At 42.8% G+C, this 23858-nt stretch overlaps 1 protein-coding gene across 3 annotated transcripts in view; it reads left to right on the forward strand.

Moving 5' to 3' along the window:
- Positions 1–386: 386 nt before the first annotated feature.
- runx3 (RUNX family transcription factor 3) overlaps positions 387–23858 on the forward strand; it is a 49265-nt gene continuing 25793 nt past the window's right edge. For 2 of the 3 annotated variants that reach the window (XM_051386100.1, XM_051386109.1), the window contains exons 1-5: positions 387–636; positions 982–1084; positions 19923–20164; positions 20918–21074; positions 22637–22741. In XM_051386100.1, the coding sequence (XP_051242060.1) occupies positions 1027–1084; positions 19923–20164; positions 20918–21074; positions 22637–22741 (562 nt within the window). In that variant the 5' untranslated portion in view covers positions 387–636; positions 982–1026. The remainder of the gene's footprint in view (positions 637–981; positions 1085–19922; positions 20165–20917; positions 21075–22636; positions 22742–23858) is intronic. The other variant, XM_051386091.1, reaches the window with a different exon arrangement.

The following is a 23858-nucleotide window of genomic DNA, read 5'->3' on the forward strand; positions in this document are numbered from 1 at the left end:
TTGCTTCTGTTGTTTCTCTGTCTCTTGTGTTTGTGTTGGGCTTAATACATTTTAATGCCTCTCTGCAGTGATTTCAGTGCTCTCTACAAACCTCAGTGAGCCAGAGTGGTGCAGGCCACTGCCTGGTTTGAACTCAAAAGAAAATAGAATGTTTCCAAAACTTGGACGACCAATGAAAAGTGAGAGTGAAGACTGCGAGTCAGAGAAGGAGACGGATGGAAAGTAAAAAAAATGAAGCACACAAACCAGAGAAAAAGCAAAGACGATAGGAGAAGAAGAAGGGAGGGAGGGGAAGGAGGGTTAGAGGGTGGGAGGGAGAGGCCCGGTGACCTCACGTGACATGTGACGTGGGCTCCACCACTCACGGAGAGGAGTGTGTGTGTCTCTTTGTGGAGGATGGCGAGGAGGATGCAGATACACTGTGGCTTTTTAGCCTCTTACTAGCACTGACGCTTTAGTCAGTCCACCATCATCGTGGGAGAGAAAGAGAAAGACAGACCACGCTATCAGGCTAGCTGGCTAACCTCAGACCCTCAGCCCCCTGCGTGACAGAGGACCACAAACCCAGCCCTCTCCGCCGGCCCCCTGCCACCACCCGAGCTCCGTTAGGTGGGCCCCCTCTCATCTCCAGCCCTGGTGAGTCCACCTCGACACCTGGAGACACAAATGCTGCTGTTGCTTCTGTTTCAATAGCTTCTCCCCCAACTGCCTCCTCTTTCTGTTTCTTCTCTTCTTTCTGACCCTCTTCTCTCCACTTCTCTCTCAAACGTGTCCTGGTGCTGCTGCTAACACATGCTGCTGCTCTCTCTGCAGGCTTGTGGCTTGGGATTCCTGCGGTAGTCACAAACCCTAGATTCTTGGTTGCAAACGGGCTCTGAGCTCCAGGAGTTTTGTCCTCTCTGCTCTCCTTCCTTCTCTCTCTTCTCTCTGTCTCTTGTACTTCGTTTCTGTGTTTCAAGCCTCCTTTTTTTGCTCCCCAAGGTCAGTGGAGATCAACTGCTCCACGCCGTTCTGGCTTCCCCTGTCATGGCATCCAACAGCATCTTTGACTCCTTCTCCAACTACAGCAGCAGTCTACTCAGAGGTGAGTGATCCTCCCCTCCCTCCCCCCTCTCTACTCCACTCCACTCCACTCACCCCCTTCCCTCCCACCTCCATCCCAACTTCTGTCCAGTTGTTTGCATGTGCAGCTTTGTCTGTTTGACAACTTGTTTCTTTTGCCGAAAAAAAGCATTGACATGAACACATTCAAATGTGAGAGCTGGGTGCTTCTTGTAGTGTGTGAATGCATTTATCTCGCTGTCCACACGCACTCAGACGTGTGCTGAGGGAGGTTCACAAAGGAGGATCTGGTTTGCATGGTAGCCCTCATCTAGTTGACTGATATGGCCCTTAAATGCCTTTGCCTCGCCGCTCCTGTGTTTTCTGTAGGCTTGATGGAGTAGCGCCATAATGGGATTCTCACCACAGACATTCATTATCAAGTGAAACTCGGCGCTCTCACTGTGAGAATACGAGCTCAGAGGCTCCATGTGACTGGGCCCTTTACTGGAACACGGCAATACAATAAAAGAGCACAGAAAAAAAACATATTAGGCTCTCTCACTCTGCTTTACTTCCAGGAGGTACTTTTGGTCTATGTGGTGAGGTGAGTGCACTATACTTGGCGACGCTAAACACCAGCCTCAATGAAGAAGCCATTTGTTGCCATGGTAATTCCAATCAGACAGCTTTTACTTGCAAATAGAAAGGCTCTTTAGCGTGGAGAAGTAGAAGAAACTTTTACCTGATGATTTTGACAGGAATACTTGTTGAGTTTACTCCTCTAAGTGATGATAAACCTCTTGACAACACAAACAGTAAGTAGTCTTGACATAGAAGCTGTTAATCTGATGGCGGCCAGGGGACTCAGTTGTTCCCACTGTTCGTCACACAACCGCTGAGACAGCCACCGAAAGGCAGCAGAAAAAAACAAAATCTCCTTCCCAATTAAGGCCTCGTTGCAGTGTTAATTAGAGACAGCCACAGGAGAAGCACTACCAGCTCCTAATTGTTTGCAGAGTATATCTTAAAATCTCTGGAGCCTCACACACACACGCACACACACAGTCAGACACAGACAGTCAAACACACACTCAGTACATCTGTGTCTCACATGAGAACAATCCTCTGATATCCTCAGTAGAACCGCAGTGACAGGGGATGATGTTCCAGTGTTCTCACAGCTTCTACAGACACCCAGGCATTTATAGTTTCCTCCTGACAAGGCTCAGGCCTCTTCCCCCCTTTTCTTCTCTATAACCGCTGGATCTGCATCCCTTTATCTCCTCACTGTTTACAGCTCAGAGTGTCATCGACAGGCTTTTGAGCCTTTTTAACCTCTAACATAATGTGCTTTCGGATGCCTGTCTCGATTTTGAACTCTACCAGAGCAGTAAGATGGGATGTGAGACAATAGGTCAAGAGGGGGAAAAGAGACGTGAATTTAAAGCTGTAATCATCCATTGGAAATCATTAGTGAATATGCAATATCCTTTTACAATTCATTTTGTCAGGAGGCTGAAACCAAACTGCAAGAGAACAAAGGCCAAGAGTCATTAAATCCTCCGGTTGAATCTGAAAGCATTTCAAATCGGGACTACCTCATGTAAGCAAAAAACCCCAGCGGTTAGTTTAACAACTTGCATTACACAGGCTAAGCAATTTGGCATGTTCTCTTTTTTAGACTCAAATCAAACTGAAATTAAGAGGAACGGTTACAGAAAATCAAGGAGACTGTTAAATGTCTGGCATCCCGAGCTCTGACTTTAATACTGTGCGAAATGAAGCTCATGGAAATACTGTATTCATCTGTTCAGAAGTCAGGAGCTACTCATTCATTTGAAAAATGCCACAAAAAGAAAACACACACATTAAAGTTCCTGAATTTCTAAAAGCAATTTGTAAATTCCTCATAAAAATAAAAATTAGAATTAGACTTAAAGGAGTAGTTAGTTTAGATCTCTAAGATCTTTCTTTTTTTTAAATGAAGATCACTTCATTTGTGATTCAATAAAAGACACCAGCACTATCACAAATATCAGCATAGTACAAACATTAACAGTCTGTACTGTAGATGATACATTTGTAACACTTATACATTTCAATCTATCTCACAGCGCATACTGAGAACACATGTAAGCATGTGATGTGCAACATCAGATGCACTTCGCGTGAGAAGCGAGAGGATGCCTCACCTCAGAAACCTCAGTCCTTCGGTGAAGCTCAGGGAGACACACACACAGACACACACACACGCTCACAGACCTACAAGTAAAACATATGACACATGCACACCAAGTCACAAACAGAACATACAGTGCAGCTGTCTTTCTCATGTGTCCAGCGCTGTATTGAGAAGAAGAAAAAGCTAATAGGCTGACAGTTAGTATGTTCTCAGAAAGGAAGAAAGAGAGAGAAATGGAGAGCTTTGCATCAACAAGGCGTTAATCTGATGCAGACTCACAGTGCTGCTGCAGTTCACTGATAATAACCACAATGAGGCTACACCTGCTAACCCTCACACAGCAGCACCACTATTTAATCAGAAAGCAGCATTTCAGATACTTTTTTTTTTAAAGCAGTAAGCTCCAAAAAAAGCACCGGACTTTCCCCCTGTGAAGGAGAATTGTATAAACTTGACTGAGTTTCTGATCCTGACATACTGGCAGTGTTTGCATCAGGTGGGGTACCTGGTTTATAGCAGCTGTGATGGGGCCTATGCGGTGGGTCATATCCTTGGCTCAGTTTCTGTCACCGCATTTCCCTCCACTTGGAAGGGCCCGCCGAGTTCCCTTCAGGCTGTTTTATACAGGGGTTCGTCTTTTAGAGTGTTACGCTCATGGGAGCCAGCTCCCTTTGTGGCAGAGAAAAAGGCCCCGGTTTATTAGGGTGGGAATGGTTTTATATGTTTGGCTTATTGCGCTGCATGAATGGAAGTGAGGGCTTGTGTGTGAGAAACGCGCCATGCCTCACCACAGTTGTAGCGAGGTTATTTTGGAGGATTCTGGGAGGTGGTCTGGTTTGTTCTACAAGTTTCGGGGAGGGAAAAGCCTGAGAGACACATGCACAGTGTGAGAAAAAGACACTTTAAATGTATCAAAATGAGTCATTCACAGGGGATAAAACTCAAGACAAACTTCAAGCTAAGAACCACTGACAAATAAAAAGGCGCTATACAGTAGCTCAAAAACGAAAAAGGCTATAAATTTGACAGAACACATGGCTGGCCTCTGTTGGATTTATTAATAACAAAGTCATCTGGTGAAGATTTTTTTCCTCTCTCTTAAATTAACATGCTTGATTGGAGCCCATTCAAAATCCTGCTGAGTGTGAGGCCCCTGAGTGACGCCAAAACATGAAGACTGGGCTGAGCGGGCTGAAATCTGTAACCAGATATTAAGAGTTTCAATATTCTAAAGTGAAAGCAAATAATAGAAAACTCATGACAGCCACAGAGCGGCAAAATCCTGTCTCCAATTTAGCCGAGTATAATATCTATTTATAAAACTCTGAAGGCATATTGGATAGAAGGAACGCTCTGGACTTGATTAGGGCTGTAAACGTTTTTGGAGGTACTTATTTACTTTTTGGTCCGTCTCGCCGTTTTCGCCGTCTGTCAACACGACTTTATGGGGAACACTTTCAGGGGTTGCCAGTAAGATGGCTTCCAGGTAGGGTATGCAGAGGGGTGTGCTGATTATGTGGTCGACTAATCCCAAACCTGCCTCCTCCCTTGTACACTTTTGGCTCAAACCACTGTGCTCGGCGTTGCGTTGGTCAAGGTTAAAGTCGTGCTAAGTGTAGTAGTAAATACAATTTTCTGGTGGTCGGCAAGCAACCACAGGGGCCAGATTATTTTCAGCCAATCTGATAATATGGATTTATGCTGTAAAGGTTTCTCTAACTGAGGGGGAAAAAAAGTGTTCTGAAAGGTTGAGCAACTTCTTTCAACAAACAATCCTGGTCGGGGGGGGTGTTCTGTAATTCTACTGGAAAGTAAACTGTAGGTGCCTCGACTCTGAAGCAGCATCCAGTCAGGAAGGAGCGAATATGATCTGAGGCTGGTGTCGGGCCAAGCAGGCAGGAAGAATACTCGGCTCGGTGTCTCAGCCCCCTTTAACACAGTTCACCCAGAGTTAGTCTCCGCGTTAAACTCTGTGATCTGATTGCGCGTGGCAGCTGTGAGAGCGGTGACCTCAGAGGATGCATGCTGAACACATTCACTGAGGTCATTTTCAGAAGAGACAAAAAGAGGAGTAAATATGTACTGTAGTCTTAAATGACAATTAAAGAGTGCCGGTTGAAAATAATTGGTATGAAATACATAAATGTCCAGATATGATGCAAGTGATGTAAGAGGAATTTACAATGTCTAGACCAACTTCTTTAACTGGGATGTGAAAAAGAAATCGAAACAGGAACAAACTACATGCAGGCAGGAAAATATGCAGACGTTGAAAATGCTTGTGTAATTGGATAACGAGGTGGAAATGATCACAATATAAAATTCTTTAGCATGATTTTTTTTAAAGTAATGCCCATACCGGATGGGGCTCATCTGTTCCTATGACTCATTTCTTATGGTTAATTTGCTTCACTTACGAGCTGATAATATTTCATATAAACCCTTAAGTTAAAATGATTATATCCACATCACTGTTATTAGACTCTTCATGATCTCATTCGTCCTGCATGGTGGACGACTAAATTAAGGAAAAGCCTTTCTCGCAAATTTCTGTTTCTTAATTTTGTTTTAAACCTACGCCCTAAACCACAGGCCAGCCCCAGAGCTTATTACATGGTAAGGATGGGATTGTAGAAAAAACACAAGTATTATTGTAAGCTAATTTATCTATTATTAACTTAAATTTATGCAGCAATTACGTTGGCATATGGGATTTGCTTGCAAAGCTGGAAATAGGATAAACAATTCAAAGAAAAACCTGAAATAAAACATCACAGGTTTAGTTTGTTTTCAGTAACTCTGGCTACAATTAGAGAGTTGTGACCTGAGTTTGACTCAGATGAAGAAGACTTATTGTTTAGACCCCTCCCTATATCGTTAAACAGATGTTGTCAACAACATCCTTTCTGTAGCACTAAGAAGGAGAAAAAGCAAAAACTGCCTGTGACTAAGCACAACGTCGATTGCTGTGCACTTTTGTTTTTAACATTACAGTTGCATTCTAACCCACAAATTACTTTAATGGGCGGGCATGGGTCTGGTCGGCAGCACATAAAATGACTCAAACTTATGGAGATCCCACATGTTCAAAAACATATCAGCAGACAGCAACTCTTTTTTTTATTTATTTTTTTTAAATAAGATGGAACACAGGAGGAACAGAGGGTTTTATTTTATCATGTGTGAAAGTTTAGCAAAGATCTAAGGCCCAGAGGAACTCATTCTGTCACCATCAAAGGATTAAAAGGAATGTTTTTCACAGACACAAAAATCCATCCTCCAGACTGAATCTTCGCGTCATTATCTGCAACTTTAATCATGCTCAAAACATCCTTATAGCCTATCCCTCTTCCCATAAGCAATAAAGAAAAAAGTTAATTACGGTGGAGGAAAAATGCAGATAATGATAGGACGTGAGAGGCTGCAGGCTATGAAATGTTTTCAGATTCTCTATTTTGCTCTATTTTCCCAGAATTTTTTTTTCTCAACTTGTTTACATACAGTTAATTGTCGTTGCTGCAATAAAACATGTTTTTGGGTTGCTTCGTCCCTCCCCTCAAACATAACTTTAACCACAGGGAATTGATTTTTGTGGAGACAGCATTTCAAAAATGGGATTTTAGTTTTCTCTTGGCTTATTCATTGGGGGGCACAAATAACTGAGTGTGCTAACTGCATCAGTAATGGGCCACCTAATTGTGCTTTTCAACTCGGCACGAGGGACGATGCAAATTTGAGCATTTAGCTTCATCATTTGTGATGAGTGAAGGAATAGTTTGAGATTGGGAAATAAGGTCAAATATGAACTAGAAGCATGTTAGCTCAGCTGAGCATAAAGACTGGCTAAAGGTAACAAAATCTGCCTACCAGCACCTTTAAAGCTCACTAATTAACACATAGTTTGTTTAGTTCATACAAAAACTGAAGTATAAAAATGACAATTTGTGGTTTTACTCACTCTCTGAGTCACAGTGATGACAAAACACCAGAAAGTCACAACGCCCGACCAAGAAATAGACCCACAAATAACCCCCCGTAAAACCAAAAATTTACAAGTTTACAATTATGTTTTGTCCCAAAATGTCAAACTACTCCTTTAAGTCTAATTCTAATCCTGAGTTTGCTTGTTCTGCAAGCTTTCTACATAAAAATGCATGCAGAATTTAGAAAATGATCTATTATCACAGCAGGTTTTGTCCTGAAGTAAACTTTAGCGAGCTTGTACTTTCTCTGCAGCTGCTCACTTCTGTATTGGCTCAGTAGGAAACACCATGCCAGGGATTCCCCCTCAGCTGTGCAGCAGAAGTGGCCCCTCCATCTCTTCTCCATAGTCTGTCTGCTGTGAGGTCACTCCGTCTGCCGCACATACTCTTCTCACGGTCGCAGACGCCGCCATCACGAGCCAAAATGCACAGGGAACTTTACGGTATATACACACACAAAACAGGAACATATAGGCCACATGCGCGCGCGCACACACACACACACACACACGCATCCACCGCCTGAGTTTTTTCCCTGTGCTGAGTCAGTGAGGAGCAGTGCATGTCAACATGATGACCGTGACGTTTTCCCACTCTAAATGCTGTCTGACCTCACCGTAATAGCTGGTCAGGACTAACATATGGTCTCCCGATGCCTTAGTCCAGCAGAATTACCCACACGATGACTAAACAGCAGAGGAGTTAACTGAAAAATATCAGTGACTGCTTTCTTGATTTTACAAAGTGCCAATTTGTGTCGCGTGCTTAAAAAAATATTTAACCGACTACTCTGTACTGTGGTTGCTCTTGTACTGAGAGGGCTGAGAGTTCCTAACCAGTGAGCCTTTCCTGTGAGATACAACCTTGTTAAATTCACTGTCCACAAAATCTAAGTGTGACCAAGAAAGGGTCTCTCAGACCTTTGCATTTGAAAGAACACTAAGGTGCTTGATTTTTGCTGGTAGAAATGAATTTTTACAGAATACTAGAACCGCTTGTAGTTATGGCAAGAGGATACGATTAACCCTCTCATCCAGTTCTCTCAACTCTCCAGGTTTTAGCATGACAGCTAGCTGTGCTAACGCTGCCAACCTGGCAGAAAGACGTTTGTGTTAGAAGGGCTTGACGGACTTGAACACAACTTTTCCCCTTTAATCAGTGTGGTGACATAAGAGGCAGACAGCGAGCCAGTCATTCAGTCAGTATAGAGTTTGATTAACCTAATCACCAGGCAGCCAGGCTCCAGGCTACTGATTGGGTTTACAAACGCTCCTTGTCATCGTTGTGTCATTAGCTCGTCGTTAGCCGCGGCCGCCTTGACGTGGAGCAGCGACGTGCTGCGCCTAAACACAGCAATCAGGGGATTAGTGTGCAGTTACAGCAAAGCCTCAATGGACGCCTGAGGCTCTGAGTCAAAGAGGGGAAAGTCCTGCCTTACTATGCTAGCTCCACGTGGCCAGGGTGCTAACTGTACATGGGCAACGCCACTACTGATTAGCAATGGAGATGATGAGAGGAAACATTCAGTCACTTTGGACACACGGGTTTCCCCGGTGGTTGGTTTCCCGGACTCCAATTAAGCCAAGTTCTTGACTCAAGCAATGATTTGAATGGAGGGACTCCATTGAAAATAAGTTTTAGCCTCCAATTAGGTTCGCTTAATCTAGAACTGGGAATCAAGCCCAAAGACATCACAGAAACAGAGTTGCATGCAACACAGTGACTCTCTGCAGCAGTTGCTGCAGAAAGGCTCAGGGACATTTGGAGATGATTTATTTTCTTTTGACTTAATTTGAGATCAATTGGAATGATTGACAATAATCACTTACTGTGCAAAAGATTGGATTTATGAGGAGTGACAATATTATGTGTCTAAGCGCTCTCCTGAGCTCCTTGGCTTGCAGGCTAAGAATCGCCACACCCTTGTTTCCTTACGACGAAGCCCTGAGGGCCAGCTGAGCACTTTCCAAGAGTTATCTCACGTCTACAGAGGAAAGTGGCATGGACACTTGTCAGGAAACCAGCGCCGGGTTCCTGCTCAAATCTGGTTGGATTCTGCGGTGAGTCAAATGGTGCTTGGGAGGCTGAACCCCTCTGAAGAGGGAAATAAATGCAAATTCAATATTTGGGGGCTCTTTGAAGTCCATTTGCACTTGAATGAGTGTGACAGAACCTGGAATGACCCCTGTTGAAAGAGTCCCTTAACAGTGATGAAAGAAGTTGAAAGGGACAAACACTGATGACAATAGTTGAAAAGTTGGAAACGTGTACATGGTGTGTAATTGGGTGTGCTTGAATGTGTGTGTGTGTGTGCAGTGGTGTTATATATGCACAGGCAGCAGACAGAGATTGTCTCCTTAAAGCCATTTGAATACGAATACACAATGCAGCTAAGAACAATACGTTTGGCCCAGTGCCTGGCTGGCAGAGGACGCTCTGACTTGTGTTTTGCTGGTTAGCATTCATACCATTCATTTCATACGTTACATACCTCACCGTGTTCCTTCATAGTTCGAAGTAACAGGGACCTAGTCTCAAAAAATAAAAACATGTGGCTTTTGTTGCAGAGAGGAATGAACAACAGCATTCCATGTGCAACCACATCAAAGGTCCCCCGCGCCATGGGGCTAAATGAGGGCAGACTGTCCTGCTCGCCCCTCCTGACATGACTGCCACTAATTAACAAGAGATCTAAAACTGACACTACATCTTCATCACTTTTCCTCACATCTTCGCTCTAATCTCCACAGTTTTTAAATGTGCGTGGCTTCTCTTCGGGTTCCAGCGAGAGGGGACAGCCACACAACAAGCACAAAGGGGCATTGTCTGCTGGTGAAAATGTGGTTTACAGGCTCTGCTATAATGGCTTGGTGGTTGCTGGAAGCCAAGCGCACTTCCTAATATTCGACTCACATGCGATTTCATTTTGAGAAAAGACTGAGCTATGGGGCTTTGCCTTTGTGTGAGGGGGACGCCTCACAACTTATTTTCTGAGCCGACAGGCTCAGGCTCCCTTACCCCCTCCCCGCTCTTCACCCCCTCTTCCCCTCTCTGGTGGCGCTACTATATTTGTGTGGGATCTCTAGCGATGGAAGAGTAGACACAGGCTGCGTTGCCAGTCAAACGTGTTCGGGCTGTCAGACTGAACGGCTTCCAGCGCTGCGATCTGTCTCCTCTCCTCGTCAGTGGGAGCTGTTTGATCTGACAGAGAGACTCCATTAGAGACACAGGGAAGTTCAACTGCTGGGAGGTTGGATGGCTTCAGCAGTCAGAGTAGCAGTCCAAAGAGGAAAAGGTTTGCACACACAGTCTGGTTGCAATCTTGGTGTCTGTGCTGTGTATCTATAAATGTCTCTGAGTATTACTTGTCCTTATACTAGGTGTGTGTGGTTACACATTGACGAGTGCAACGTAAGAAAGCCCAACTGGGCTGACATATTTTGGGGCTCTGTTGGGCAAAGGGGTGATGACGCAGTGGATAATGATATCATAAATGTGCGGCGCTGCTGAGCTGCAATGACAGTGGGAGAGAGAAAGTGAGAGAGAGAGAGAGAGAGAGAGAGAGAGAGAGAGAGAGAGAGTGAGAAATGATTTGCTGAGGCGGTGAGAAGAGCTAGTAAAACGTGTTGTCTTCCTCAACACACACCATAGTTAACCCTCAGTCTCACGGTGGTGATGACCTCATAAACCTGCGCCGCACTCCAACAGAACAGACTAGACGCTGGTGTCAGAGCAGTGAAATGGTAGACAATGGTTTGATAAATATGCACCAATGGTTCAGCCACAGACCGTCACTATATTCCCTACATTTAATGTGGCAACAACTTCCACTAATCAGGGGGAACTCTGACAAATGACTCAATTCTCCAAGACTTATTTACAATATTAGGGGATTAGTGTTAGTGTTAGTGTCGAGCTAATCCCATCACCGGTATGCTCTGTGCGATAGCTGTTAAAAAGGAGCAGGGAGAGTGAATTGATGTGGCTCCTGTGGAAGTTTTGTCTCCTGATCTGTGTGTGGCAGCTGGGCTCTGGCAGGGCTCTGGCACCGGGGCTGTATGGCAGTTAAACTGTCACTGGCAGGAACCGTAAATCTTTTGCAGAAGGTGAATGCAGCATGACAGCACCACAGGTGTGTGTGTGTGTGTGTGTGTTTGTGTGCGCGCGATTATCAGTCGCAAGTTTGTCACAATGCTACAGTGGCTTGTCTGTATGTCTTTGTCTCTCAGCCATCCTGAGAAGCACTCTCTAAAATTTTAGCTGGATACATTTGGCCAAGTCAGAGTGAGTCAGGATACTCTTGTGTGTATGTGTGTGTGTCTGTAGGGGGTGGGGGTGCTGTCACTTTGGCAACGCAACTGCACATATTGCAGCGATTACCACAGCGGAAAAATGTTTTTCTGCAACATGCAATTACTACAGATTACAGATTGCCGTCCTTGCATCAGAAGCTCTCGCTAGAAAAAGGAGAAACACAGCGTGCTTGTGTGTGTATGTGGATTTGTGTGTGTGTCGTTACACACAAATAGACAGACAGACACAGAGACAAAGAAAGATGAGAAATGATTATAGCTCACACTAAAAACCACAACTGAAAAAAATGGGGGAGTTGACGTATTTATGGGACTCATTTAGATTTAAAAGTTATACTGACTTTCAGGGGTAAATAAAGACCCCGGAAAAAAATACAATCTGTCCTTCAGTGAAACGAAGAAAAGTAGAGCAGGGTACATTTCGTAGGCCTTTGTCCATCATCGTCTACATTATGAAAAACATACACTGATGTCCTCATGAAGTACACAACCCTAAACGCCACAAGTCATATCAATTTTGGACTTTACATTTTGTTCCAGGTTACAAATCACCATGAATATCAAAAAGCTTCCTTCAGGTCACACTAAACAATATAGCCCAAAAGTGGTGCCCCGCAGCAAGGCAGGGCCCTATTTACAAACCCACCAGATCAAAACTCAACCAAAAGTGCTCCTATAATAGCACTGGGGCCTTTTGGTGAGCTTACCATCCAATGCTACTTTTAGTGGGTTTCCAAAGAATAAACAGGCCTGGGAACCACATCACAGGCTGCTGACTGTCATCGTTGGGTGAGTGTACCCGACGGATGATGTGAGGGCGGAGCGACCGTGACACCGGGGTTTACGGCGAGTTCCCCCCTGCCTGCCTCGGGTGTGGTGTGTGCCATTGAACTGACACTGAAAGGACAGGGAGGGGGTCTGACCACGTTTAACCCCCAAACGCTGATCACAGTGAAACTATCAGGGTGTCTCACTGTGCCTTATATGACTTTTTTGGTTAATGTCAACAGGAAGTGAGTCCTGAATTTTGAGTATTAAAAACAGGGGAGGTTGTGCAAGTAGATATAGATACCCACGTACTAAGCCCCCTCTAGAGCAATGGTGGAAGCACTCAGTGGTGGTGTGGTGATGATTACAAGATAATAGTGAATGGTAAAATGTAGCATAAAAACATAAAGTCAGCAAACTTGAGTGCCTTGGTAGCTGAAAGGTTACAACGCACACCGCATGGCTACACCATCACAACTGTGGCCAGTTCCAGCCGTTAACCTTCGCTGCATGTCATCCCCCTCTCTCCCCTTCCACTTCCTGTCTGCCTCTTCACCCATTACTATCCAATAAAGGCAAAAAATGCCAAAATAAAATGAAAATGAAATAAATAGCAATCTGACTCAGGTATAAACAGCAATGTCTAACTAACCAATAAAGGCAAATATTATCTAACATTAGCCATCAAAAGCTACTCATCATACCAGACCACGGCTGTGGTAGAAAGGGAGAGTTTAGAAAGGGTGCATCTGATTGACAGAAATTATGTTATTCTTTCTTTCAAAAATACCACAGTGTTGCAACTCTTTGGAGTGGTCAGCCTCACTCCACAGGAGTTAATGGAGTAGTAAAGACACAAAAACTGAATTCTGCTACATTTGTCTTAATTTTTTTAAACTATTGTCTTATCTTTGTTTTTTTAATTAAATATTGAATAATTTTACATCTTTGGGCATCAAACTGTAATTTAAAGTTTTACAAGGAATCTGTCTTTGGTGGAACAACAAAACAAAGATTGATATATTTATTTTTGTAAGAGGTCACAAACCGAAAAGATTGGAAACCACTGGTTTAATCCTTAAAAATGCCCTGTGTTTTATAAGCGTATTATTTTTTCCTTCTAAATGTAAATGCCTATTCTGAAAAGTAACAGATAGCTAATTTTAAAGTTGCATAAAATAGAAATAGAAATAATCAAGTAAAATACAAACATTAAAAATTGTATGTACCACAAGACATTTTTAACTGGTTACAGTCTGAGTTTAATACTGATGCCATCAGACCAAGACCATCAGCGAAAAGATCAGCTATTTCTATATAGTTATTCTTAATGCCTGTCACTGGTTGGATTTGGTCACAAAATCAAGGCGGTGGAAACACTACAACTTTTGTCCAGAGGGGCCAAAAGAATCAACACAAAATGAATGTTCCTTGTACAGTAGCTGCTTTAAAGGTCCAGTGTGTAACATTTAGGAGGATCTACTGGCAGAAATGGAATTTAATATTCATGGGTATGTTTTCCTTATTGTATAATCACCTGAGAATAGGAATCGCTGTGCTTTCGTTACCGTTATAGTGAGCGTTTTTTATCTAGAGACACCACGGGTAGCCTTCAGTAGAGGCTGTTGAATCACCAAAAAAATAAAACAAAAAACAGCCTCTAGATAGGGCTGTTTTTTTGCGTGTTTCGCAGACATTGAGTTACAATTTGCAACTACACCTCTAAATGCCACTAAATCCAAGTACAGTATTGTAGTAAATGTATTTAGTTACTTTCCACCACTGCTCTAGAGGATTGGAGAACATCAAAGCAGCACCACTACCAAACTCGTCCCATAATTTATTCAATATGAAATGAAGTGTCAGATACAAATACATGCTTGGTATGTTTGAAAATGAATGTACTCTTTAAGAAGTCCATTTACATTTAGCAGACAGAAATAAAAACATAGTTGGAGTCGTCCCCCAACAGCCATTATGCCGCTCAATTGATTCAGAGGGCTTTTATAAGCCCTTGGCTCCGCTCTGCACCTTTTATAAAATGTAAGAATATTAAAGATGCATGAGATGAATGTGCTCATTGTCTCCTCTGGTGACTGCCGCATCTCAACTCATCACGCTTACATAGTAATTAGCTGCTGGGTTTGGAAATGTCACCATCCTCTTCATCATTTTTAGGATAATATACACTCTAAGCGCCTTCAAGGATCTGGAATTGGGGCCTGACACTCTCATGAGTTACTGGATGTATAAAGTACAATGAGGAGCAAATTATAGAAGAAAACTATAGAAATTAAAATTAAAATAAAGTTTTTTAAGGTCATTAGGAGCTAAAACAAAGTTTGAATACACAAGTGCATTCCAGTGATCATTAAAACTAACACAGACAGCCCTGGTGGAGAAAAAATAACATACAAATTTATATGATTGAAAATTGTTCAATGTGTTTCCTATTTTCTTGTCTGAACATCAAAATGGACAAAAATGACCACCAATTGTGATGTGCTGACATATTATGTAATCAAAATTTGAGAGAGAATCAGGCATCAGAGCAGCGAGAGCCCAAAACCCAAACAGTCTGTACCCACTCACTGTTGTTTAAAAGTTTCTCCATATTCTTGTGTATATAAACACTCCAACGCTAGAATATGATTTGGCTTTGAGGGGACTGGCATAAATGGCTTTGGTGACTTACATCATGCTTGGAAGTCTAATCACAGACACTCTTGTCATATCAAGCAGAAAAAGTCCATTTCATAGCGAGCTATGTCTCGAAAAAAAGGAGGGAAGGGTAAACAAGCCCGGCGTTCCACAGCCACCGCAGAATTCATCATTCATACAAAAAAATACCCCGAGCCCCAAAGTAGAGCTAATTTAATCCGAGAGGAATAAAACTCCATTTCATAGAAGTCGTCCATTCAGAACACTCATATTTCCACTGAGCAGAAACCCCCGGCTGAAACTCGAGCAGACACTTTTCGGAAGGAATGCATTCGGTGGGTTGAGGGCCAAAGCTTGCCCTGTAATTTGTGAATGTACAGAAATGTGTGACCGCCACAGCTCCTCTAAAGATAGAAATCTTTGTCTTATGTCATCGCCGAACCTCAAACTATTTCTAATTGCCCCCATAGCCCCCTTTTCCAAATGAATAGCTACCCATCCAAAGGCTTATGTGTGCATGTCTGAAAATAGCCCGGGAGTTTACACAGGCTAATAGATCATATTCAGTCAAAAAAAAAAAAAAAAACTTTAAAGGGATCTCCACGTATCTTAGTGTCCCCATCTTCAAAGGGACTTTTAAGTGGCACTGAAAGCAGTGTGGGTGGCATTTAGAGTCAGGTATAAGTTTACAGACCCCAAAGGCTTCCACTGGTTTCTCTGCTAATGGGGATCATGCTCATATTAGTCTTTACAATCTGACTCATAACACATAAAACCCAAAGTAAGTGGGGATTCCTTTGGTTTTATACTCACACAAGAAGTGCTACTTTGTAATGACTCCAAGGAACATTTGCATTAGTTAAACCTAATTTTGTACATTTATGCTGGTCCGATTTATAACCTTTTGGCTGTGGTGCTGCTTAATCTTTCTAGCCAACAAACCATTGTCTGATACCACACAGAACCCTTTTGTCATTATGAGTGTTCATTATGATCTAGGTCAGGAATGCAGTGATGAAGGCAACCTCTCAGTCACAATTTTTCACAGAGCAACCGTCAGTAAACAATGATGTGATTTCTTGATTTATATCTGAAGGATCCATTTTCATTTTTATCCTTGAATGGTAAGAATCATATATGCTGAGGCCTATTTGAGGTGGGTCCGGGGTTTCACATATCCTCCACGAGTTCTGTCTTGATGTCAGGCTCAACCCACCCGGATCATTAAAAATCGTTCAGGGGCACGGCGGGCTCTATCCTCAATGCCTGTGCGGCTGAAACTGTAGAAACTGCATGTTGAAATGCAGAGGTCTAAATGTGACAGGCGCCTGGAGCGCACATTACAGCTGAGCAGGGTATAGCCAGGGCGTGTGGTCACATATTAATAATGAACTAGAGCAGGAGGACGACTAAAATATCACAGGCATTGTCATTGTCCCAGTCGAGCTGCACTCAAAATAGAGGCTGCGAGATAGACGATCTGATCAGAGGTGATTTTTTGCAGTTAGGATTGTGGGGATCTGGCTGCTGCTGTTGAGTGATTTGAGTTCAACTGTGGAATAAGAGTCTGTGATTTGGGGTTGCCCTACATTTTCAAATCAAAAACACCAGAATTCAAACACATTAGGATGCAGACATTAAGGCGTTTCACTGGGATTCTTATAAAGGAAGTTTAGAGGATGATGGCAATGGGAATGGCTTTATCTTTAAATTTAAATATTCTTCTTTCTCAAACTGGCATCTTTTCTAAAGTTAAATGTTGAGATTATTTTTTTTATTTGGTTGGTAACCCCCCTTTGAGTCACCACACCCCACTGAACCACTGTCCTAGATTACCAATATAAGCACCCACAAACAAAGGAGGCAAAATCATAAATATAAACAAATGAATGAAAATTAGAAAATGATTAGAGAGGCATAGAGAGATGTTTTATGTGGGTTTGATTTATAGAACTAATGTTTAGCAACACTTTCTCAGAGCAGATCATTCAGATGCAGGAACTGTATATAGATTTATTTTTCTACTTTCCCTATGAGTGTCAGTGCATGCTGAATTGACACTCCACCACTGATAGTGTGGGGTTTGGGACGAGTTTTGTTCCCACACAACAGCAATTGTGAAAATAACCTCTAATACCCCAGCGTTATTTGCACATTTATGTAATTAGGATTTGTCTGGTTTTTTTGTTTTTAACTTCTTCAATCTTTGCTCCGCATCTCTCTCTCTCTCTCTGACTTTGGCTCTGATTTAGTGTGATGTCGGAAATTAAGGGAAAATCTGAAGCCACTCCGATGACTCCTCACGCCACTTAACTGCATTTAATTTATTCTCATGCAAGTAAACAACTTTAAAACCGTCACCACACACACACACACACACACACACACACACACACACGCAGAGGCGCGCTCACAGACAAAATAAAATGTGTTATATTAGAATCAAACATCGACTGACTGAATTCGTTTTAAAATGCGCTTCAAAGAAAATCCAAATGACTTGTTCAATATTTCTTTTACCGACAATTTCCTGTGTGCATATTTGAATTTAAATCATTAGTTGTTTTAAAATGAGCCATTTATATTTTTTTAATCAAAGCAGGAATTTATAAATTAATTTCTGTACCAGCCAAGTCGCAAAATCTTTCAGAATAATGTTTCTATCCTAATCAATATGAAACTCTGTCAGTGCTCACAGACACTTATAAACAGTATTTTAAGCGATGTTTGAGAGTTAGGTCATGCATTTACAGTCAAATACACCCAACAATGAACCAATGAATTCTCTAAGTGTTGTATTTAGAGACGGAAATTTTTACTCTTACCCGTCACATGGCTTCAGTGTGCGGTTATTAAACGAATAAACTTCAGTGATTTTATAATGATTTAATGTCTAAACGTTAATAAGGATTATTGTGATTCAGGCTAAAACTCAAATGTAGATGTGGGGGGAAAAAAGTCACCGGGTTTTTTTTAAAGACAGAAAAACACTCACAAATGGAATTCGTTGAACTGATTTGTCTTGAGTCGAAAATCATTCAGATTTGCGAGTATTTCACAGCACAGATAAAAGTTTCCTTTTCTCTGCAGATGTGAAATGTCTGCCTCAGACTGTCTGAGCTGACAGCGATTGAAAAGGCAAATGCGCCAACTAGTGTCAGAAAGCAGCATGGCGGAGGGTTTGCAGGGTGCGCCGTCATTTGATGAAAGCCTCAACATTTCAGGTTTCTAATGAATTCAGCCTCTGGCACACACACTGATTACTCTGTTAGGTCGTTTGATGTGGAAGATACACATTTGCATGTTTGCTTTAATTCTATTATTAATTCAGTTCAGTCAATTAAAGTGATAGGGATCTGTCCTACACCTATAATTTCACTTTATGAAAATGTTATTTACCTGGAGAGGAGGTGTGAAGCTGCCAGACATAATGGGGTTTTTCAAAATGAATAAATGAGAGTAAAACCACAGACCTCTGCACACTAAATCCGTCTTTAGATAAATGATTACCAGCTCCAGTAGTGAAGGTGCTGTGACAAACCCATGGGACGGGGATAAAGGTGCACATCTTTTAGTGTATGTATTATCTAATTAAACAGGCTCCCTCTAATAATTCTTAACAACATAGACCGCTTTGCATTAAACTAGAATCTGTTATTTTACATGTTTAAAATCCTCACATTTAATATCTTATACATTTATAGAGTTTCTGTATCTAATGTCAACGGTGCTTTTTTTTTACTGGCTATCATTTAAAAGCAATGTATGTCCAAATAATTCATTTTTCATACAATTGTGTGCAAACCATATGTCCCCTCTTCAAAAAAATCCTTTAAACTCACACTGCCTCTCTGTATCATGTTAACGTGTGTCTATTTGCTGTATAAAAACACAAACAGAGAGAAAAGCACAGATATGAATCAATAATTCAGTTCGTGTGTAACAACAGCACAGAGCTGGAGGAGCACCGGGGAGTTTGATTGGTCTGGTAAAAGCCCAACCCAGCAGATTCATTGGTGGAACTCATCTCCACACTCCCAACCACAAAACGCTAAAATGACTCGGGTAAAATAATATCGCGGCACTCTGCAGTCCGTTCAGCCTCACGGCTCCTTCTTGCGCCCTATAACCCTGCGCCAAAGGATAACTTTAAAGGAAAGTCAACAGGAGCGACGGGACAGCTCCTCTTGTACCAGAATAAGGTTGCTTTTTTTGTGGGGAAGATCCAACGAGGATAAAGTTGGAAGAAACTTTTACGCACGAAAAGGACACTGATGCACTTCAACTTCAGCTCGACTGTAGATATTCGGTTTTGAGAAATTTAGGTTATTTTCCAGCGGAGTTTGATGAGAGATCGTAAGAGGCGTCTGGCAAAACTTTGGCTGTTTGGTCGAGATCAGTTTTAAAAAAACTTAATCCGAGAAAGCCAGTCAGCTGGACGGTCTAAACTTTTTGCATCACGGCTGGATTACCCGAGCAACAGATTGTCACTGATCGGCAATAAATTACATAGGGGACTGGCATTGACTGATTCGAGAGTGAAAGCTGAAGTAGTTTGTGGTGTTGATATATCGTGTACACGCCGTCGAAACTGTCCATCAAGTGTGTGACAGTTAAGAGCACCGATTTAACCCGGGTTCAGCACCGTGAGAGACTTTGTGCGCTTTTCTTTAAAGTTAGTGAAAAACAAAGAAACTCTGATGTTCCTGCGGCTGACACATCCTGTGCAGATGATCTAGCTCACAGTAATCAGAGTTTATACTTTCAGTTTAAGGTAGCGAGGCTCTGTTCACTCAGACTTGTATTGCGCTCTCGCCTCCATCCTTTGCGCTCACACGGTGGACCCCTGAGACCGTCGGCGTCGGGAGGAATAGAGACTAAAAACTGTTTTTCTCCCAAAGAGTCCTGCTCTTCTGATACAACTCAGTCAGGTGGCACTGACCCAAGCTGTTGTGATGCATATTCCCGTAGAGCCGCCCACCACCAGACGGTTCACGCCGCCCTCCACGTCCTTCCCCTGCAGTAAGATTGGAGACGGTAACGGGGCCATGGCCACCCCGGGGCCCCTCAGGTCAAGATCGGACACCAGGAACGTGGTGGACGTCCTGGCGGACCACGCCGGCGAGCTGGTCCGGACCGACAGCCCCAACTTCCTCTGCTCCGTCCTCCCGTCTCACTGGAGGTGCAACAAGACGCTCCCCGTGGCTTTCAAGGCAAGACACATGGCCTCTGATTATCATTTATTTTATTATATAACATTATATGATTAATTATTATAATTTCAAAGACGCACACTGTGGTTTTCTAACTGTGGGTAATGCACGAGAAAATACTTTAAAAACTGACATAAGATAAACCAGATACAATTTAACGAAGTATTTTAATTGTATTTATAAATAAGAGTTGTCTCGGGAAGCTTTGCTTTTTGGTATTCGCATTTTGCCCTATGTGCAGGATATTAAATTATTAAAAAGCACAGATAAGCTCTGCTTTTATCGGCTATAAACGGCACCATCCAGAACAATAACAACCTAAATCGGGAAACTGTCAGAAATTGTTGCTAAGAGGTCTGAAATTACAATTAGTCTGAGCACATAGATCTGATCTAAAATATTTTATTATTGTATTTTTCTGTATTTATATCATTTTGATGCTTTATAGGCCTAGATAAATATTTGTTTCTTGTGTCAATATTAAGCCTTGCGCGTGTATTTGAAGGAAAATAAATAACATTAATAGAGTAGGTAATGAACGCAAATGTTATAATTTATATTTAAATGTCATTAGTCTACATTAGGCGGTGTCTACTTAATAAAATCTCCCAGCTATGCGATTTATGTAATAGTTCATTGTTGACATGCTGGTGAAATTGTAGAGATATTCCTGTTTAATATTATGGGATCCGGATGCGGTTTTACGCGCGCAGTGTGTAGCCTACATTTGACCACCGGCTTTCTACTGTGCAGGTCGTGGCTCTCGGTGATGTCCCCGACGGGACTCTGGTCACCGTGATGGCCGGGAACGACGAGAACTACTCGGCCGAGCTGAGGAACGCCTCCGCCGTGATGAAGAACCAGGTGGCCCGCTTCAACGACCTGCGCTTCGTGGGCAGGAGCGGACGAGGTGAGCTGAAATTCTCTCTTTCTCTCTCTCTCTCGCTGCCCGCAAACACACACACATATACACACACATATACACACACATACACACACACACACACACACACACACACACACACATACACACGCAAGCACGCAGGCCTGCACACACACACACACACACACACACACACACACACACACACACACACACACACACACACACACTGAGAGAAGGCTGCTTGTAATGCCATTTGCAGCAACATTTGGTAACGCGCTTATAATAATATAATGGATCATATTTCTGTGTCTAAGAGGAGTAACGACTGACAACTGACAGCATGTTATTATTTTTGAAATGTGAAAAAAATATCAAACGTCTAGCTCACCAAATATGTTGCACAGACGCACACATAGGAAACGCTGATCCATTAAAATATAGCGTTTAAAATATTTGTCTGTCAATTTTGGCCTGATCTCTGTTTTCTATTACAAAGATTAAAAAAACTGCAAATCTGGAATCATTTAGGTATGGGTACGGCGAGTGCCCACACTTTGCCAACTGACGTCCACGGGTGTCATCTGAAACATCTGGCCTGCGTCACGGTGAACAGTTGCGACGTGACTATAATTTTCTTAATCCAAGGGAATACAAATAATTATGCTCGTGGTGTAAGTCTGAGGGATGGATGAAAAACCATCTCGCAATTCGTGTCCTGGGGCAATTTGTCAAACAATGCCCGCCACCAAAAAGCTTACAGCTTGATACATATATTTATCAAGGGTATTGTGTTTAATTTCTGTAATGATATATAAAAAATTAAATAAATCACACATGAACAGGCATGATAGGATGTTGTGGTTATTGCAAGGGCCCGTTGAGCAACATTATTACTAGGCTTAAGAAATCAAAACCTAATCAAAAAACCCTGAACTAAACATAATAATTGTTCACAAAAATATTCAACTAAAGGAGGAATTTCTTTCATCCCTCTCAGAGCCTTTTCTGCTCCTTTCTGTCTGCCTTTTATATTTCCTTTTAATGATAAAATAGCTGTCATCTGATGAATGGGAAATGGGTCTTGTCTCCTAATTAAAAAGTAGTCAAATACCTTTCATTTCTGTAGTCAATTACCCCACCCAAGGATTCTTCCTTTTCGTCTTTCCTCCCACGCTGTCTCATTTTAACAAGAGATGCCTTTCTCAGAGCCGGGGACGAGCTCTGGACCCGCTGCATGATGCAGCCTTCCTTCCTCTGCACGGACTTTGATGCAGATGGGAGCAAGATCCTGCCTTGTTGAACAATAAACTATCGCTGTAAGCCCTTTTGGACAATCTGGAACATATTCTCTCAATAATCTAAATCATACGCAGTCAGGCCATCAAAAGAGGTGGTCTCTGCCTCTTTTTTTCCCCTTAATTCAGAGGCTGCATTGGGACAAAAGCCGGTGATGATTTGAAGTTGAACAAGTGAGGTATTGTTGCAAACAAGAGGAAAAAATAGTTTGCAGATAACTCGAAAAAGGACATTCATAAAGTGAAATGACGTTCTTCCATAAATCTCATGGACATGTTGCTGTGCTGCAGGAAAGAGCTTCACTCTGACCATCACTGTGTTCACCGGACCGCCACAAGTGGCCACCTACCACCGTGCCATCAAAGTCACCGTGGATGGACCCCGGGAACCACGCAGTGAGTACATACACGCGCACACACACACACACACACACACACACACACACACACACACACACACACACACGCACACATACATACATTCACACACCCACTAACTCTACTATTGTTGTTGCTGAAGTGCATTGTGGTGTGAATGTTGCAGAGCCACCCAGTCAGAAGCAGCTAATCCTTGTTCTGAAAGTGGTGGGTGTCAGTATCTCTATATGCTAAAACAACTGCATGAGTCATATGAAGATAATGAAAATCTAACGCTGTGAGCATTTCTGATAGTGTGTAGAATGTGTTCATCACATTGTGGAATGTAAAAGTCTGTTCACACGATCACATGTGCAAAAATTCGGTTTTCACTAGACTTATTTTGGGGTTAAGACTTGGTTTTGGGGTTAAGATTGGAATTAAGACTAGGTTAAGGTTGGGGTTTGGTATGCAGCGGTTATGGTAAGCCTCTAGAGAATGAATGTAGGGCAGTGCATTGTCCTCGCAAGTATAGTAGCGCAGGTTTTGTGTGTGTGTGTGTGTGTGTGTGTGTGTGCAGCAGGGGAACAGGGAAGGGCCCAGTCAGAGGAAACTGTAAAGCATATTAAGGCATAACCCAAGACCACTAAGAGGAGCTGAGTGAGTCTCCAAGCCGCAGGTGGCTCAGCTCAGTCGACCCCCCCTCCTTCCCATCTCCTCACCCACCCCTCACCCCTACCTTCCCCAGTGCTGGTCAGAGGGGCCGTACCTGACCAACCACATAAGTGGCTCGTTGATTTAACACAGGGCAGACTCCGGCCGCTGTTAGCCCTGGCAGGGAGGCCCGGTGCCCTAAAGCTGTTAGCGCCACTGTTCAGCCGCAGCTACATTCTCATGTGGTTTAATGCTGCTGGTGTGAGGGGGATGCTTGCAAGTAGAGTTACTCAGATGAGTCAGGGACTGGGGGCTGATGCACACACAGAATTTCTTTTGGTGAGCTCAAGGTGGAAGGGATGAGATGGGTAGGATTTTATGATCTACCTATGGTGGGATTGTCTTTATAATGGTTCTAGAGGTCTCTGAACAGGCGGATAGCCGTGGCTAATGCTCATGCCTGTGGAGGGGGGTATTTGTGACAGGGTAGATTTAGCCCAGT

Source organism: Dicentrarchus labrax, unplaced genomic scaffold (genome assembly GCF_905237075.1).
Source record: "Dicentrarchus labrax unplaced genomic scaffold, dlabrax2021, whole genome shotgun sequence".
NCBI lineage: Eukaryota > Metazoa > Chordata > Actinopteri > Moronidae > Dicentrarchus > Dicentrarchus labrax.